At 36.6% G+C, this 21,102-nt stretch overlaps 1 protein-coding gene across 1 annotated transcript in view; it reads right to left on the reverse strand.

The window, feature by feature from the left end:
• CACNA2D1 (calcium voltage-gated channel auxiliary subunit alpha2delta 1) overlaps positions 1-21,102 on the reverse strand; it is a 412,683-nt gene that overhangs the window by 193,806 nt on the left and 197,775 nt on the right. The window contains exon 4 of the mRNA XM_080936313.1: positions 5,370-5,429. Coding sequence (XP_080792439.1) covers positions 5,370-5,429 — 60 coding nt within the window. The remainder of the gene's footprint in view (positions 1-5,369; positions 5,430-21,102) is intronic.

Here is a 21,102-nt window from a genome sequence, read left to right on the forward strand (position 1 = left end):
GTACTACAATAGTAAACTTAGAAAATACTATTTAGGCCAGACCACAAAGTATCAAGTATACCCTGAATACAATCATGGATGACTTTTTGTTCATGAGTCTGTGTATCTGTACATGTGTTTGCAACTGTGCAGGTGCAGATTTTTCTGCTGGTACTCACATGGGGCATACCTATGGCCAACCAAAGTTATGATCCATAGTCTTGCTCGATTACTTTCTCTCCTATTCACTGACTCAAGAGGTCACAGCTTAACTCAGAGCTTGCCTGTAAGGCTAGTCTAGCTTATCTCTTAACCTGGGGATCCTTCAATTCAGCCTTTGCATGGCAGGAATGACAAACCACTGGACACCAGCCTACCATTTCCTGAGTGTGTAGAATCTATATGTAGAAACTTAGTGTTTGCATTTGCAAATAGTTCATGTACTGAGGCATATCTCCAGTCTCTAGCTGAAGGCTTTAAATCGATGAAGTAAAAAAAGGTTCTGCACTCGCTGTAGCTGGAACTTTTAAGAAATCATAGTAACTGACTTGTTTCTATAATCTCAGTATCAAATCATGGAAAGAGCAACATGATCACGAATAGCACGGAGCCCAGTGCTCCTGTACCAATCCTCAGTGAGGCAGCACTTTCTAACTCCTCATCTTATCGAGTGGAGGGAAATGATGGAAAGAATCCTTTATTACAACCCCTGTAATATCTAAATGTTTGTTGTCCTGGATCATGTAGCAGTGGTGTCTTACTGAGGATTGTTCGCTGTGTTCTAAATTAGACTTTAATGGTTGTAACAAAATGTGCGGTGAGAATGAACACCCGGAAATGTTATAAAGAATAAAAGCAGTATTTTGGGCCAGGTAATAAGTATATGAAGATACTGCTTTTCATTTTCAATGTAAGGATTGAGATATAAGGTATTATCCAGGCTAAGCAACCATTTTAACCCCAGAGCTTTGACAGACTTCTCTGTTGTCTTATACTTCCATCATGAGCACATATGCTTAGATAAAAGCACCAAAAGCCAGGCTACCTTTTCTTCATTAAATAATTTCCTTTTTTGATGTTAGGGCTCTTTTTAATCTATTTTTTATGATGTGGCAGATTCTTGGGAAGCATCAAATAAACAGTAATTACAAAAGGTTTTGTATATAGCAATAATGTGATAAAAAATTAAATATGCAAACTAAACAGCCAGAGGGAGGAACTAAGAAAGGCTAAATTGAATCACAGGCTGGAATTATTTTGATGATCCATCAAATTCATTTATTCACTTATGAAAGAAGCAAGGCGTCCTCCGATTTGGAAACACAAAAATTTGTCTTTTCATATTCAGCCTATCCAGCAAGTTGTCACAGAGAAGACTGTCTTTAAGCCTTAAAAGCAAAACAAGCCCAGTATGTTTTCTCACTGCACTAAATGTCCATGCTATGATTGAAATGAGTGATGTAATTCCATGAAATGAAAACGAACAGATGAAATAATACACAATGCTTGTTTACTCATGCAGACAGACAATTTTGAATGTCATAGTGTTAAAGGAACAACTAGATATATGGCTTAGTAAAATGCTTCTGACAACTACAGAATTAAAGTTATGTTGTAGTACTAAATTAGCCTGATTGACTCAATAACGTTCAACTCCACCAGAAAAAAATTTTTTTTCTCTTCTAATTTATTTTCCCCATGCAGCAGAATCTAAAATGGTTAGGCGAATGTTTTATTTACTGGCCAATTTGTAGACATCTCTCCGCTCAGCCTACACAGTAACGAGCCTGCACTAATAAACCATACATAAAGACCTTAGTTATTAAAATACAAATTAGGCACCCCTTATGTTTATACATGTATAAGGACAATGAATGTTGCAGGCTTAGTTGGAAATGAAATTGCTTTAGTCAACCAGCTGTTGCAATGCCATCAAATGAGATCTCAGATGAAATTGGGAAAGATGTTTGGTGGAAATAATAGAAACTATTTCATGTGGAACAATTAGGTTACCAAGCTTGCAACCCCCACCCCACTCCACCCACCTGCCCTTAATCAAATGATTTGTCCATCTTAAGTGACATGATATGCCCCCTTTACCAACCATAAGTTGCATGGAGTCCTGCCAGACACAGCTGGAAGAGGTAGCTTATTTACCAATATTGGTTTGAACTTGTAAATGCACGAGCACATAAATTTTAATCTAGTTAGAGTGTGTGCCCTTTGTTCCCTCCCTAGTTATTAGCAGTGTGTGCCAAACAACGGAGCCGTCTGGCCAGTTGTTCCCTTTATTGTGTATTCATGTGGGGATGAAATGGAGCTGAGGAAGGGTGTGAATTAGAGAAACCCCTTCTTGTTGCCAGCATTTACCTCTCTGCTTTTTGTTCTTGCTGTTTATGTGATTTTCTCTGCTTTACACAGCAGGGGATGTTAATCAAGTTTTGCCTAAGTAATATTAATGAAACTTGCCAACGTACACTTGAGGGAAGAAGCAGAATATTATATTTCCTTTTGAAATGTTAATGCAGCTTTTCGGAAACTCTTTCTGCCTTCTAAATCGCCTTAGTGTTAAATTACTGAATATCTACTTCACTAGTGAAATAGTCAAATGCCTAAAACGATAAAGGGATAGAATTATAACATGCAAGAGGAGGGCATTTTGGAATGTTATATTTAGACCCAAATTACATATTTTCAAGTGTTTGCATAAAACGGTGACAAAACTTGCAACTGTTTTGGGTGCTTTATCAAAACAGAGATCTGCTGTTGATTATGTTTAATCACCAACAATTTGAATGTTATTCTTGACTTAAAGGACTGATTTAGCTTGATATAGAAAGTATAGAACTATCTACTTTTCAAAATAAGAAAGACAGAAGGAAAGTGTTCTGCCTTACTGCTTTGGAATCACTGTAATCTCAAACTTTAGCAAGCTTAGTTAGGGCTGCATTCCCCAAGCATAGAAATCCTGACAAACTTAATGTTCTATCCCATCATGGCCTTCCAAAGAGGAGGCTGTAGTGTAGACTCCTGGTTAAAATGTAAGGATGGGAGGTACACCAGCCCTCAAGCACGCAAACCATAAACAGATGGGTGCACTGAGAATAGGAGGCACTGTGCAGAAAACACAAATCCATAGGATCTGACTTGTCCCTTTAAGAGTCTCTCTTAATGATGATATGCTATAAATACATCCCAGATGCACAATAACTCAATGGGAACTTAAGAAGAGAGTTTGTTCAAGAAGTTCCCACACAGTAGGTATTATTTGGTAGGGACATTTAATCCTGGGGTAAACAATTTATTTTCTATCCATTTAAAATTTAGCAATGATTCTTGTATCACTGTGAACACATTTGTTATCCTGAATGAAATTTCCTCACAGTCACAATGGTACATAATAGAAGTAACAATTCTATCTATAAAAAATTAACATCTCACAAAGAACACGACATGGGATTAATTGTGGGCACCTCATCAATCAACTGGTATCATGTTGGCAATGAGTAAAGTAGGCAGAATGTTAGAGCGCCTTTCAATTGATGATATTGTAGATGCATAAAGATAACACATTGAATGTGCTGTGGTAATCCATGGCCTGCTACCAGTTTTCTAAAGAGAAAGAAAAAGCATTGCTAAAACAATGACTTAGCACCAATGAGCTCAGTGTCAAACAGCTGGCGACATATCCGGAAAGAAATCTGTCTAGTAAAACCAGAGCTCATGTCCAAATACAACAATGGTAAAGACGGGATGAAGCCTATGCCAATTCTTTACTGTTTTAAAAAACAAGAACCTAAAATATTAAATGATTTAATCAATCAAAGTTTTTTCTTCCCCGAGGAGAAAATGTTTACTGTCTATATTACAAAGGAGGACTCGGAAACGCAGATGGTCCATGGAGTTCTGCTAATTACCCAAGATTGAAATGCCATCACCAGGAATTGTGCTAATTCCACACAGATATAATCTGTTGTATGTTCATGGTATGTCACATATAACCTTTAAATGATGAAGAAGAGTCACGAAGAAAACTTTCCATTCGTATAAATTATCATGGGTATTTGTCGAGGTCACTTGTCTTTAAGTTATATTCAAGAAATACAATTTTAAGATCATTTTTTTTCTCTCAAAGTTATTAGCTACATGCTAACACCCTCATTCAAAAGCTGCTGCTTGTTACTGTTCAAGGTGCTTGTAATTTTTATTTGTTCAACATTTTTTTCATATATTGCAGGTTATAGACTGACCTTTATTAACCTAATCATGACAAACAACTATAGGTAAATCTAATGTCTAATAAAACACTCCAGTCAATATGATCAATTCACTGAGAAAAGTCGAGTAAGATGGCAGTTAACTAGGGTTACTATTTAGTAGATTGTTTGACAGAAGTTAGTAAATAAGTAAGAAGAATCAGAACTGTCAAGCAAGGGAGCTCATAAAAAAATCATCATGTTATTTAGTTTGCTTCCCTATAAAATGAGCAAGAGAAGAAATGAACACAGAGTGCTGACACTTCTTCCTGGCCCTGGTAATGCACAAGTTTCTGAACTTTAAACCTGACTCCTTTTAAAAATAAGATCTCAGAAAGTATCACTAACTGGTTTTCACACTCCACTCCTTTTGGAAACAGCATCAATGGGCTGGGAGAATGTTACACATCCAAAATGAGTTGTCTGGAGTATATTAGCAATTAGAGACTAAAAACATCACTGTTGTAAATTTAGGCATGAAGTGTGTTACAGGAAAAACTTTAGGTGACAATTTGAGATCTACATCTTTCATATTAGGTGGGTAATGAAAAGTTCACTATAACAGGACGGATTTCTGCGATGTTGTATAATTAACCAGCATCCCTTAGAAAACAAACGAGCTTATCAAATAAAAAAGAACCTGGGAGCTCTAATGCCAGCTGGCACGTCCAGTAGTAGTCCAGAGAAGAAGCTTCCAGAAAAACTGAAATAAACTGTAAGAGCTTAATACTTGCATCCACAATTCAATCACTTCATACAGCAACACAATTAAAACATGCATGACTCTTCTTAAAAGCCAGTTACATGCAAACTGGTTTTCAAAATAACTCTGGAGATTATTCAGAGAGCATGATTCAATGCGGCTTTAGTATATTTGCAAATGCCTATACAAATATAAGAACATGTGAATATATTTTTTCTTTCTTTTCTTGCACATAATCATGAGCCTAATATTCCAGCTAACTAAACTGGTCCTGGTTACTCATAAAAGGGTAGAATAGACTTTGGCAGTTTGGGGTCAAATTCTCATAACACTGTAAAGTTCCATCACTGAATACATTGCAATGTGACCAAAGCTATGCAAACATAAATACTGATTAACTTAAAAGAGGAAATTATAGAAAAGGTCCTTACTGCAAAATCTTCCCTCCATTGGTGGGCTGCTTGGACTTTCTCTGCTTCCATAGCCAGGCGCTGAAAAAGAAATGGTAAATCTTAGATGCACATGACCTTGGCTGCAGGATTATGAAATTATACCATAATTCATTGCCTGTCATCTCAGTATTATAATTAATTATGGGGCATGAAAAGCAATAAACACCATTTATCTATGACTCACAGGTAACAAACCTGTTACCAATCTAACCTAGCAAAGTTGATGCTCCAGCAATGAATTATATACTGTTCTTAAATCACAACCGTGGACCAGCATCTCTTGTTTTCATCAGGAATGAGTGCTTTCCTTCAAGGAAGTATATTTTAACTCCCCCCATTGTTTTGTAAAATATTGCAATGGAGTGAAGTCAGCATACTGATTGAGGGATTATCTGCTTCTAAATGAACATTACTAAATATTTCAGTCAGTAGAAAGAGAATGATGTTGATCAAAGAATATATGATCACCAAATAGACACAATTATAGTAACAAGTTTGGGATTACCTATTTGCTAAATTTATTTCTAGTTGTTTGAAAGATGATGAGAAAGACTGTAAACTCAGAGTGCACACATTTGAAAATGGTTTTGTTTCACCTTCTAATGCACACATTTGTAAATGGCTTCCTTTTACCTCCTTGTAATATGATGCAATAAGCAGGAAATGTAAGATGGCTTCATTCACTTCAGGTCTGTGTGAGCTCAATTATAGGGGCAGACATAGCACAAACTTAACAGCCAATTTATTTTGAATATAAATGTATTAAATTCACTTATAAAGAGACAAATAACAGGTTAGATTTTGGAAAAATATTAGTCATGAAGTGGTTTAATAATTGATGTTGTGCTCTCTAAGTAATATTTGCTGGTATTTGCAATAACCATGAGTCAAGTCTACATCAAATCATCTAAGCATTTCTTTGACAACTCTTCATATTAACATGTGGGTATCTATTCTTTAAGGTTAACACTACAATATGCTAATTTTTCTAAGCTATTACATAGGTCTTACCAAAGACTATGTAATATATAAATATTATATACATATTGTTTTATATATATATATATATATATATATATATATATATATATATATATGTTACATATTTTATATAGTATATAAATATAATAAATATAGGAAAAACTCAACTCTTTGGTCCTTTGATTTTTTTCATGTGTGTCATGGAATGTGAATGCCTGAACATACACAAACAAACAAAATTTCAACATAGATTTTTATAGCATAAAGGATCTTTATTGTGAGAGTCTGAAAAGTTTTAGAAACCTAAAGATTGCAAGTTAAATGTATAAAAAAAGACATGGATTTTAAAAGTTGAAGTACAAAAGTTGCTTAATTTTATTTTCTTTGCTTGAAATATAAAATTAAGAACTTAATATACTACTGTTATATTTTTATTCATAAGGATATAAATAAAACTTTAATCAAGTGTTATAAATGTTCCAAATACTGACTTTTAAGATAGTCTGTGTTGTATCTAGCACACTCACTAACTGCTCTTTCTAGTGGCAAAAGACCAGAAGGTCATTACTTATGGAATCTGACATGCCTTCTAGACACTTACAAGCCTCTAATTAACTTCTGTTCCAGTCAAGTGACATTTTAAAAGCCAATAATCTACCACTGAATGCCATAGGGAAATTGTGCTAAGACTAATAAAATCCCTATCTAATAAAATATGAATGTTTCATTGTTAGGCAGTCTCCATCTCTACAGCTGGATATATGGGTATATCCTATACCAAGTGCTTATTTACAAAGAAAGAAGATATAATTATGGAATTGGAATTACTAGTCTTGAAAGTCTTGGGGAATGAGCCCTTCTTTCATAATCAGCAGTGGACAAAACGGGTAACTAAAACTCTAAGACCCTTATAACTGTCTAGAGGACAGGGAACGGAGTCTGATTTCTGGCCTTAAGTGGATACATGCGTTCTCTACTAGCTAGAAGTTCCCAGATTCATCCAGCCTTTAACATTGTGCTACCTCTTGGTAATCTACAATGTTTATGTGTAAGAATCACTCAGTTCAATTACAGAAACGAGGTGGTTGTTACAGAATAAAGTCTCCTAATAATTTAAGTAAATGTATGCTTTTGTAGAAAGATGGTCAGAGCTGTTACATTATCATTATCACAATCATTATTGTCCAGTCAAGCCAGGACACTGTAGAAATTTCATCCACTGGGCCTGGTTACCACTGGACAGGGAATTTTATAAAGGAGAACTCTGAAAGGCTGAGAAAGAAGAACTACTCTGAGTGACACCAGGATGGACTCCAGAGAGAGATCAAAAAACAAAAATAAAAAAAATCCAGAAACAATATAAAGCCTGCATAAAATGTAGGCTGGCACGATGGCTTCCTCACCCCTTGAGAGGGTTCCATTGTACTATATGACATACCTATCTTCTACACTATGCTCTGAGTATCTTGTGTGGGTTCATTTGACAGATCAAAAGGACTGGGATAGAGAGGGAGCCAACATGAAATCATATTGAACACTAAATAAAAAAGCACCTGGTCCATCAAGAGCAACTGAAGGAGGAAATTTTCCCCTGGTCATGAGCATCATTAACTACATCTTGTCCTATTTATTAGTTTTGCGTTTGCATTCTTCACCTCTCTGAGTTGATGTTGTATTCCTGGAAAAGTAAAACTTGGTGGCAGACTGGTACACATTTTTGTGATACAGGTTCAAACAGCATCCAAACACTGAGCCTGCAGAGCACACTTCATCCAAGAGGGGGCAGGTATCCATGACCGGAACTTTAAGGCCCTAGCTACAGCAGCAGTGGCACCTTCTGAAGAATCAGCTCACTCTTCAAGCAAGGATAGTTATCACTTCCTCAGGATGACCTTGCAGAAGCTGAAGCCTGACAGGCAATGGACTAGACCTTGATTTAGCCAGAATGCCTTAGCTCCACCTACTTCTTTGTCCCTTGCTCCAGTTCTTCCTTTATTTGAACCAAACATACATCTCAATACCCAGAAAATGAACTTAGGGTTCCTGGACCTCTTTCCAATGGGGCCCACTGAGAAAGCCTTTTCTATCCCCTCTCACCATGAGGCACTATCATCTCTTTATTTGTCAGGATGCAGGTGGTTGCTGAGCCTTCTCGCTCTGGGCTCCCTGAGTCTCCCTGGCTCTAAAAATTCCATTTCCAAAACCTAAAAAGAAATGTTAAGCTTAATTTTGTTTACATTATGAAAAAGCAGCATTGTTCAAAATGTATGCCATTATTTAAAAAACACCATTTACATATACAATGATGTATTTAAAATTTACATATTCCTTCCTCCATTCATTTCTATATTAAAACAAACAAACAAAAACACCTTAAAGATGATCATTACAGACTCAGTTTTAACAAAGCCAACTGACCACAAGGCCTTCAGGTCCTGAAGGTCAAGCTCATTGCACAATTCCAGTTTTTAGTTTTTCTTAATTCCATCAAAAGTCATGTCATAAGACACCCGTAGTCTTATGTCATAAAGACATCATCGGATCTACAGTAAAACAATGACAGAAATCTATTATTTCAGGTTAAGTGAAAACCAAAATTGCAACATAAAATCATAAAATAAGCTAGTTTGGAAGCAGTCTTTAAAAAGTCATCTTTCAAATGCAATCAGATTATCACTAGCAGTGAAGAAGCTTTTGATATGCAGTGGTCTGCAGGGACCAAAACAAAGTCCAAGCAAGCAGTCTGGAAGCAGCTTATCAGATGAGAGAAAGGCCAGCTCCCTTGGAGATTTATTCATCCACAGCCTTCACACTGTCATATCCACATCTTTTCCACCTGCATTGAATCCTGACATATAATGTGTAAGTCAAATAAAAGAAGTAGAGGTATATTGAATAGAGAGTCCTATCATTTTAATCAGCAATGTGCAAGCATAATCCCTCTTACAACAATAGTATTTCATAGATTTCTAAGTATTCGGCTTCTTGGGTTATGAATTAATTTTAGGCTAGCTTTTTTAAAAAATGAACTTTCAACAACAATCAAACAATCATAAGCATTTTTTTCTGTTTGAATTTTTAAAAATTATTTTATTGGATATTCTCTGTATTTATATGGGCATTTCTTTAAAGATCTTTGAAAGCAAAATAGGAGGCAGCTCAGGGCGGTTCTTTTAAGACTCCAAGGCCACTGACAATCAGATTTAAATAGGCAGTATTGACATATAGAATTCATTCAAACAAGTTCGAAAATAACATCTCTGACAGTATGGATCAAGATTTTTTTTTCTTTAATAAGGGCAACAGACGTAAAGGACAGACAAATTCATGAAAATGTGCATTTTAAGAAATTTTGATTAATGTTCAAACAGTTAATACCCAATAAGGGCTGGCAACTGTTGTCCTGTACCTGTATTGACAATCTAATTATCACTCCAATGGTTTTACTAATTCTCATTAAAAGGTTCTTATAGGATCAGGACTCACATCTGAACAGCCTAGTAAAAGCTTTTGAAAACAGCTGATTAAGGTGAAAGAATACACATGCACATTCTGAAGAAAAGTGCACAGACTTTGCTTTGGAAGGTGGTGGTGGAGTGGGGTTTCCGGTTGCGCAATTAAGTTAAGAATTTAGCTGACTTTAGCATATATTTCTATTTATACATGTTCATACATGTATAAATACATGAGTAAAAAATTGTCCTCTGTGCCTACATTTCCTGTTTCTTTCTGTAGAAAAGTTCACATCTATAAAAACCTAGTGAAACAGACTTTTATAAGCTATTTGAGCAAAAACAAACACAAACAAACAAACCACAGATTCCTTACTTGAGTAACTAAAGCCCAATAAGCCTGGCGTCTAGACTTGCATACAGATATGGCATTTTCCTAACCCTGAAGCTACCTTAGATTCCAGAAAGAAAAGCTCTCAGGCTTTACCCTGGAGCCCTGTCAGATTGGGGGGAGGGGGATTTAAAAAGCAGTAACAAGAACGGATTCCAATCAGACAAAAAGCTTTTACTAACACTGAAGCACAGGAGGTGACCAAAATTGTCCCTCATTTGGAAAGGGGGGTGGATAAGGGAACTGTAATTTTAAAGGAATTATGAAGAAGGGCAAATCTTACAGATTTAGGAAGCAGGCTTAGTCAATATATGACCTATGTTTCATGACTCAGATAAGGGAGCAGAGCATATAGACATAGGCTATGTGACAGGGGTCACTTTATCTCAGGGTAGGGTGTGAGGATGGTTAATGCTACTTCTGAACTTGGGCAGCACGGTGGGATGCTCATAGGGACTGCTTACTACCTGGTTACATGGGAGGCCCTGGTTATCAAAGAGCAGAAGTGATAGTCTTTCAGGAGGGAAAATGGTGCTGAGGGTGACAAGGGTGTGGGCTCTTTAGAAGTACCTTGCAGAAGGAGAACTGAGATTGTCACAATCCGACCACACTAGGTGAGGACACCTTATTTGTGGGCAACTCTAACTCTGTTATTTGATTCTTCCTCTCTTTAAACCTAAAGACCATGTTAGTGCCTTAAAGACAGACATTGTGGGTGCAGTAAGTAAAACTTCTGTCTCTGTTTTTCCCCATTACTGCTCTCTTTACTTGTCAGATCAGAATGGGCAGCTGAGTCTTCCTAGAGACCCAGCCTTAACTAAAACTCTAGTGCCAATATAATGGGTCAAAATACACTTTTTCATAAACAGTTTAATATTGGGATTCATGTGTTCTAAGTTAATTTTGTTTTTCATTTTTTAAAGCCAGAGATAAACTGCTACGTAGGTAGAACTTTCACCCCTATATTCTATTGTCTTTGACAAAAAAAGGAACCCCAAAGACACAAGATAAATGTAAACACCAACCCAGCCACAAAAGCTGTCTGCAAACTATGCCAGGGCATTGATGGCACAGAATTTTGGGAACTTACCAACCAGTTTCTCACTTGGCTTAAGGCCCAGCTCAGAAGATGGAACCTGTGCTCAACGCTGCTTCTTGATGACCAAGAACCAGAGACTAGATAGCCCAGAGACCTAAGGTCCAACCAAGTACTACTCTTTAAAAAATGTAACAGCAACATGACTCTTGATGATATTCTACTACAGCCATAGATCAGAACCCCAGGCATTATCTGAGAGGCTTCATCCTGCCTGCCATGAAGCAGAGAGACAGAGAGAGAGGTTGAGAGAGACTGAGAGACAGACACAGGACAGAGAGAAACAAGTGATCGCACTCTGACATTTAACCAAGGTTATTTAACCGAAGACATCAGCCTTGGCTCTATCCTACTATGCCTCTGCAATACAAATTTTACAAGTAGGCCTAAGGGAATTTCTGTTTTATTTATACTTGATTAGAATTTTTTTTTCAGTTTCTGCTTTTGTTCAATGTCATAAAACAGAGATTTTTTTTTTTCATTTTTCTAAAGCAGGGAAATTGTAAGACCTAAAGTGCAAGGTAATGCAATCGAAAATAAATTGAAAAAAGTTACCTCCAATATTAAGAAACTCTCCTAAACTTTGATAAACAATGGTCTGTCTACTCAGGTGTTCAACAGAAAAAGAATGGATTATGTGAATCAACAGATAACTTTCTTTAAATTTAGACTTGTAAAAGGTCAACTAACTAGAGATAAAATATGGAACACGTTAGTTATTTGTGTCAACTCAAATATCTTTGCACATCTATGACACTTTAAAGGGAATTTAAAGACAATTATCTACCTAATAAATAATTACTAATGATTAATTTAAGCCAAACCACAAATGCATCCTTACTATTGAGCTGAAATGTAAGGATGTACAACTCATTGATAATTTCCCATTGTTGAAATGCCACATTGTGTGAAATAAAGATCTCACACAACTGTAGCAATTGTCTTTTTTTGGCATACTATTTCAGAAGCCATAATATATGCAAATCATAAGAATAAAATTTGCTTAAACCAGGCTAGTCATTATTTATTTTTCTATTTGTAACTCTATAAAAAACAAAACTTTGGAACGGAGCTTCTGGAGTCTGTGGTATAGATTTCAGCCGTGATCTGTCATATTCAGTAAGTGCTTCTGAAATTAAGCACACGGCTTCATATCTAATCTCAGGGTTGTAATTAGCTCTGAGCAATTGGCAGATGCTTGGAAAACAGAAGCCAGGGTAAAGAAGATTTCATCTGGAGAGAAAAGCAAAGCCCCTCTTAGCAGCAAGAAAGCAAATGATGCAGAACAGATGCACGCATCACCTTCCTTCTGTTCCATGGTACAAAGCAAACACAATAAAACATTAATAAACTCAACGAAATTTTCACATCAGCTAAGTGCCTGGCCACCTGTAAAGAAAAACAAACAAACAAAAAAAAAACAAAACAAAAAAAACAATAAAGAATCTCCAATGAACCTGTTTAACCGCCTCGGCCCAATAACCAGGGATGCCAGTCCCACCGCGGCCCAAAGATTCTGATGCATGTGTGGGTCAGTTCTGTTAATCACGCTCAGTGTGGTACTTCCCTTCAGATGGAGACCTGAGAAGACTCTCCTTGTGCAGCGTGTTTAAAGGATCACCATCATTTAGTAAGCGCCACTCCTTCAGAAACACTAAGTAGAAAACAATTTGACTGAAACCAACAAAAGCCACTGTTCCCCTGGATGCCACACCTTGTCAATACTATGACACACATCAGGCTGTTCCTAATCTCCCCTCTAAATGACCATGAGTTCCACATAAAAATAGCAGTTCTCCTGTGTCTGTAGACCTTCCGAGTCTTCTGTAATATAGGGAGAAGGCAAGCCCATGGGTGTGGAAATGGAGAGATAATGACTTCAAGGCTTCATCAAGATGGATGACTAAGTTCAGAGAAACAGTGTCATCTACTACCATGGCACTTTGAAATGCCAGATGTTGCTATGACCTTCTAGTCTCAAAACTTAGCTCCTCATGTGACAGGCCTATTTCCCAATAAATACATCATCACTTAATTTTTTTTTAAATGCTAAATTAACTGAATGTTGCATGAACTTTTGAAAAGTCTGGTATTTCACCAAGACACATCACAGATTGATGCTAGGTCAGCTCCTCAGGAAGTCTAGTCCACAGTCCTGTGAAAACTGCTCGGGGCCTCTACTGCTAAGCTGGAAAGTCAATCTATTTATTGAAGAGACAAAGCATCCAGAGAAAGCAAATCGCAATTCTTTGCCCAAGAACTAAACCTATAAAGTTAATACCAATAGGGTGCCAACTTTTGCATATCAATACACTGTATGTAAATAAATTCAGTCCTGTGAGTTGACTATTTTATCACCATGTGACCTCTTCTTTACCTATTTTGGGCTAACTTGATCTGTCAGTAAAATACCTGTTAAATACCTCTATGACTTAGTGTTAATAATGCATATTATTAATGACAAGTTAAATTAATGCCTTCTACATCTATTTTCTACAGCATAAAACAGAAATTAAGATAATGGCTAAACCATGCTGTAAGTGTTAAACAGATATTTAGGAAGTCCTTGGCTGTTTTATGAAAAAAAAAAAAAAAAAAAAAAAAAACACTAACATTTTGGAGAGAAAACAGCTATCTGAAATACTTACTAAAATAAAGATAATAAACACATCATGCATGGTGCTCAGAGACTAAGAGCACCAGCCCAGGTTTGATTCCAAGTATTCACATGGCAGTCTACAGCTGTCTCAATGGATCCAAAAAGCCTTTTCTGGTCTCTGAAAGAATGCATACACACACACACACACACACACACACACACACACACACACACACACACACACACACACACACAAACATACACACAGGGGGAAGGGTAAAACACCCAAATACAAAAAATAATATTTTTTAATTAAAAAGTATGTTTACTGAGATTACATGTTTCTGAAAAGTTTGTCTAGTAATCTCTCAATAAATTCTGAATTCAGTCGCCATGTTGGAAGATATTTCTATACAGGACTCTCATGTGATTTTTATCATGTGAATAAGGTCAGAGATACTATAGTTTTGAAAATATTTACGTAGCAAACGTTGTTGGAAAAGAGAGTGACTTCCTCCATAGTAGAGGAAATGTTAGTGTGACGTACAGAGAAATGAAGACAATTCTGTGAGGCAAGTTATGTAGATAAGCAGTCTGGCCCTTAAGAAAGGGTAAGATTTCCTCAAAACAAAGCAGGATAGCACAGGTCTATAATCAGTGCACTCAGAAAGCAGATGCAGGAGGACTTCAAAGATGTCAAGCTTACTCTTCAATATACAGCAAATTCAGGAAACCCTGAGCTACATTAATACTTTAAACAAAAAGACAAATATTGAAAAAAAAAATTTGCCTGAAGGCCTCATGGGTTGGGATTCACAACCATGTTCTGAGATTTAACAAAACCTCTGAAGTGCATTGAAATGTGACCATCACCATTCTAAAGCCAATGTCCGCTTGCATGATTCTCACTGGCTGTAGGTACCTTCCTGGTTTTACATTTAAACATGGATTTTCACCTGTTTCATACACATGCACTTGACTTCTATCAAAGGTAATTTATGCCCACCATGGAAGGCTGCTCTGACTTATTGGAAACTATTTATTATTCTTACATTGTGATCTCAATTTCTCTTTACCTTTTAATTATTTACCTAAGAGCTTAGTTTACCCACAGAGACTGTGTCTTTGTGGAATAGGCTTTCCTAGAAAAAGAAAAGTGTGATCTTAGACAGTAGGCAGATTTTGCATTGCTATGTCGCTGTGGAAACACTTCTTCCCCCATCAATCTATGGGGGGTAATTGAATCATATGCTGAGTTGATGCAAATGTGCATTATATGCACAGCTGGGGTCAGAAGATCATAATAATGTGTCCATCAATGGATCAGGCTTGATTTAAGAATGAGAAACATTATTCACTAATGATTGAAAACACATATTCTTATTTTCCTCTTTCCTGAGGACTTAATTTTTCAAATATTGAAAATAGTTAGTATGTCTTTATCTTTTTGTATGGCTGCTGGTTGCGCATCTGCTATGCCACAGGGCACTGCCAGGCAAGGCAGGACTCGGGGACTTTGACTGTGCTAACCCCACACCATGTAGGAGTGGATGCTGGGTGTAGGGAAGCTACAGCACGCAGTCCCAGGGCTGGGGGAGCATACCCTGAGATGTGGGAAAGCAAAAACTGGTTCCAGGGTCTTCGGGCCTGCTGGACAAAGACTGTTGGACATCCAGGAGCCTCTGGGATTTGAGGAACAGCTGGGCCTATGTGGGAAGTGTGGGGAGCTCTGGCTAGTCCTACTAGGAGAGCCCTTGGCTTCATGGGAAGCTGTAGGCTTGATGGTCATTTTGGCTGGGAATGCAGAGAGGCCTTCTACAGGAGATTAGACTGCAGCTCTGTAGGCAAGGCCTTCTCCATGGCTCTCAAAGGCAGATAATGATGAAAAGAGACAGTCTGTGGTCATGGTGTAAGTGGATGCATAAAAGCATGTTACATGTGCTGCAGGTCAGGAGTCTGGCAGGGAGCCGGGAGTCACCTAAGCCTCAGATTTATGCCCACTGAGTCTCTGGGTCTCAACCTGCTCTCTTTACCAAACTTCCTGGTTTTATGTCCCACAGCTTTTCTTTTTACTTGAGTATTATATTATTTTCTGCTCAGACACCTTACATCTGAGTCTTCTCAACAGTGAGAAAATTTTAAGCTGTTGGCTCTCATGTGCAAAATTCAAGTAACCTTCTTTTGTGTCTTTTATAGAAAATTGCCATTAAATACATCTAACAGGTTGCTAATACCAATTGTTAAAATACCTGTTTTTTCTGTAATCTATGGGATTTCTCTCACATAGGTTACCTTAGCTGAGCATCATAATATGAGAAAAATAAAACACAGTGGCTGAGATCCTTTCAATGTTAAGGCTTTACCAAGTGCTTTACAGAAGCTATAATCATGCAATTTTAGTAAAACAGTAGTGGACAGCAGACTGTTGTATGGTCAGTAACAAACAGCATACTATTGCACAGATATTAAGAGGCAGCATACTACTGTATAGGTGGTAATAGGATACTGCTCCACAGACAGCAATAGACAGCAAGCTATCATATGGACAGTAATAGATATCATACTACTATATAGAAAGCAGTAGACAGCATACTATTGTACAGTCAGTAATAGACAGCATACTACTGTACAGTCAGTAATAGACAGCATACTACTGTAAGTCAGTAATAGACAGCATACTATTGTACAGTCAGTAATAGACAGCATACTACTGTAAGTCAGTAATAGACAACATACTGCTGTAAGTCAGTAATAGACAGCATACTATTGTACAGTCAGTAATAGACAGCATACTACTGTACAGTCAGTAATAGCATACTATTGTACAGTCAGTAATAGACAGTATACTACTATACAGTCAGTAATAGCATACTATCGTACAGACAGTACTACACAAGAAACTATTTATGGATAGTAATAGACAACAGACAGTTCAAGGTCCCCTAAATTACTAAATGGCAGAGGTGTTGGGATTTAATAGGAGTGACCTACTTCAGAGCCTCTGCCTTTACCATGTGATGAACAACCTGAATGCATTGTCAACACCACCAAGACAGACAGTTGTAAACATCATATGGCACAGAAGATCTCTAGATCTAGATACTTGTCAAACAACTGCCAAAATCTTTTTGTCTTGTATAGCCTCTATTCAATTTTGCCTTCATCTTATAGGAGAGTATCTTACTGGGAATCCTCTATCTATCTATGTATCTTAAAGATATTTAATCAACCTCAAAGAGAAAATATTTTTAATAAAATCTGTCTGTAATGAACTTTTTACTTTTCTTTATTTCCTAATGAAATAACTACTTACACAGCCATTTCACTGGGAATTACAAATAACTTAGAGATGGTGTGAAGTAAGAGGATAAGCACACACATGGCCCAACCAAACTCTATACCACAGGACAAAAGGAATAGTCTATAAATATATTGACAAAGCACTTAGCCTTTTCATAGTCATGGAAAAAGTGAACAGGTCTATGTGTCTCTGACGTAAACAAAGAAACTAGGATAGGGCATTCTCAACATCTGTTGATGGTAATCGTGCTATTATATCCAATTATTATGTTATGAAATATCAAAATATATTTATATAGAGGTAAACAGAAGAAAAGGAAAGATGAAAATCGTCAGCATTTCTAAGGATGAAGCAGAGATCCCTAACAAAATACAATCAATCTAATTAATTGATTAAATCAATTAATGCATGTTTATTGATCTTCTAATTTCTTCCTATGAAGCTTCATTTTGGAAGTTGTATTGGATTCTCTGATACCTAAGAATAATTTCTATAATCAGTGATATGTCACAGCTCATTGGGATGTTGTGATGGTGTTCTTTATCAATTTGATATAATCTAGAGTCAACTGGGATGTCATTATTGGAATGAACATGATGGCAATAACTAATGTAGAAAGAATGGGTGTGGCCATGTCCTGCATTGTAAAAAAAGACAGAGAAAGTAAGTTGAGTTGTAGGAAGAATTCACTCATTTCTCTCTGCTTCCCAATTGTAGATGTGAGACCAGCTACTTACACTCTTGCTATCTTGAGTTCTCTACTACAATAGACTGTCTGTTTCTTTGAGCTGGGAATCAGCATAAAGTCATCCTCTTAGAAATCACACAGCAACAGGAAAGAAACTAAAATAGATGCTATATCAAAACAACACTGACTGGGCGGCTCACATAACAAGCATTAATTCATCAACGTTTGGAATGCTGCAAAGTCTAAGAGGAAGGTACTAGCAGACTCAGCCACTAGTGAGGAGGGCCACTATTGGTGGCTCAAAGATAATTTCTTTTCCTTATGAACTCACTTGGGAGAGAAGGAAGGACAGTCCTCTGAGGACATTACAGAAGGGCACTATGATGTTCTGAAGGAGCATGGCCCTATAAGATCATATATCTGAAGTCAAAGTCTGCAGTTGGTGGACTGTTTAAAGAAGATTGAAAGATGTCGGTTAGATGGAAGAATTTTGTCATGGGGTGAGGGAAAGTAAGCTTTGAGGTTTAAAAAGCCCATGCCAGTCCCATAAAGTCTCAGAGAGGCCCCCGTTCTTGGTTATAGTCTCAACATGGAGGATCTCCAGTACTGTTCTCACTCTGTGCCCACATGTCGGCCTGTGCTTCACACCTCAAATCACATGGATTTTATTACTGTGAGGATGAATCCCAAATTAAATCCCTACTTTTTAAAACAACTTTATTTAAAAAAACAGAAATAAATGTACAAATTTTTAGAGCATTTTTGCATAAAACTATATGAATATATATTTGTCAGTACTTGGGGTTTTTTTTAAGGTTTGATAGGATGCATTGAAATCTTACTAGTTACAATGAGCTTTAAGTACATGTAAAACAAAACATAACATGGAAGTAGTTAAAGTTTTCTTGGTGTGTAAGATGGCTCAGCCATCAAAAGCTAAGCTCACAACCAAAAATGCTTCCTTTTATAAGTTTCATTGATCAAAGTGTCTCTTCACAACAACAAAAATTGACCAATACAGCACTAATTGCACTAAGACAGATAACATCTCACAATCCACACCTAAAACGTAATCACATTGGAGATTACGTCGCCGACTCAATAAAAGCCATAATTTAAAGGACTGCAGTAAAAATGTAGAACTATGGAATATATAAACTTTATTACAGACATGTTTTAAGACAAAAAAAATTAGTATGAGTTTATCATTTCAGAGGGTCAGCTATGCTTAAATCATACTGAAATAATTCCTCATTATAGAGTTTGAGATCTAAAGGTGTAGTTTACAGTGAAGGAAAGCAATACTTTAGAATATTCAGTGAAGGTTTTATAAACCAGAGAACAAAACTTGAATTGAAAGTAAACAACTTAAGTAATTAAATGTCAGTGTTAATCACCTCCACAGAAAATTGTCTCCAAGGCAAGATCACATGTTCATGTTCTGTGCATGAAAATGAAAATATCCAGCTCATCCATTAGTTTCTCCTTATCTTGAATATAAGCCAACACTTAATTGTTTCATATCTATAACTGTGTTAGTTATGAATATATTGTTGTAGAAGAATTCTGTTCCATGGAACAAAGGAAATTAATGACTAACAGACAATACTAGTCCTTTTCCCTTCAATCAAACATGCAGAAAAGCAGGTCCATCTAATGAGGATTCAGCCTCATTAGGTTCTTATTTGTAATATAACGCCACAGTGTACTCAATTCCCATAGAGTTAAATCACATCAGACCAGCACTGTGCGGATCTGTTTACAGCACCCTTCTCCTTGACCTATGTGTCACCTCATATCCTCTCAGTGCTGTAATACTGTCACATCAAATATTCCTTTATAGTGCTTTGGGCCATTTTCAATGAAATAAAGGAATTTTTGTAATACCCTTAAATCTATCATCTTCTCCCTCTTGGCATCATGGGGAAAATCAATTCACAGAAACTTATATGTAGAGATTGGCAAAGCTCGTGGAGATCATTAGGTCTCATCTCTCTACGGACCTCAAACTAGATTATAAAGCACCTGTCTAAGAATTGGGATGTGAAGAAGAGGGCACAAAATATTTATTTCCCCCACACAAAACAAGGCATACAGCTGAATCATGGCACAAAAGCCAAAAAGTACATTCTAGGGTATTTATTGGTCAAAATTACATTTTATGAATACATTGTAAACTGGATAATTAAAATCACATAGAAGATACAGGCTTACTATAGCTACCCCCCCCAAAAAAAAAGAAAAAAATGCTTTAGGGTAAAGGGTTGAATTTCTCTCCATATCCCCAATCTACATACTCCCCCTGGATATAATCACGTGTTAGCTGATATTAGAAATTATGTGCTTACTTCACATTTGATGACTATAGATTTAACACAGTTAAATATATTGTTTTACATCTCCCAACATAAGCATTCTCACTTGTATTTTTATTTAAACGAAGCAATAATTTCTGTCAGGACTGGAAAGTAATATTTCATAAGTTATTACTTTAAAAGACTTTCCTAGTAATAGCTTTCTGATAGAAGCTTTAAGGGCTTCCAAAGGCAATCTCGGTTTACCAAGCTGCTTTTCAGAAAAGAAGAAAAAAAAAAGGTGTTTAATTAGCTTGGCTCACACTTCTCTGAGTCAGAGAAAGTAATCACCACCTTCTAACTCAAAGAACATAGCCAGTTCCTTTGAAAATTATTCCCTGTAAACCTTTCGTTTCTTTCTTTTATTCAGTTCCATCTTCTATGAGAGAAAACTTTGACTCTTAAAATGTGGCCTTTTTTTAATCAAAGAAAAAATAAAGGAAAAAAACTCAAAGTCACAATAAGAAAACTGCCCCCAATTTGCTTCTCCTGTTAATGAGGCTCCTGTGTTGTGTCTGTGACTGGTGTGCATACCTGTGTGTATGTGTGTGTGTGTGTGTGTACGCACACACACGCACATGCATAGGTGTATATATTATACATCAAGAACAACAGGATGTTGAAAATAATAAATTAAAAAACTATGATTAAATTAAATAAAAGAGAAAAATAAATTACTGCATTTATGAATATTTTTAAGGATATGGACTACAACAGACAAGTTTAATCAGGTGTTTTCGTTTCAATCTGGATTCAAGTTTCACATCAAAAATAAAAGGGATCATTAATGTTATCTATAGAGACTGCCAAAATCCTGCACATCTAGGATATCTCATCAGATACTACAGTG

This window comes from Micromys minutus, assembly GCF_963924665.1.
Source record: "Micromys minutus genome assembly, chromosome: 23".
Taxonomy (NCBI): domain Eukaryota; kingdom Metazoa; phylum Chordata; class Mammalia; order Rodentia; family Muridae; genus Micromys; species Micromys minutus.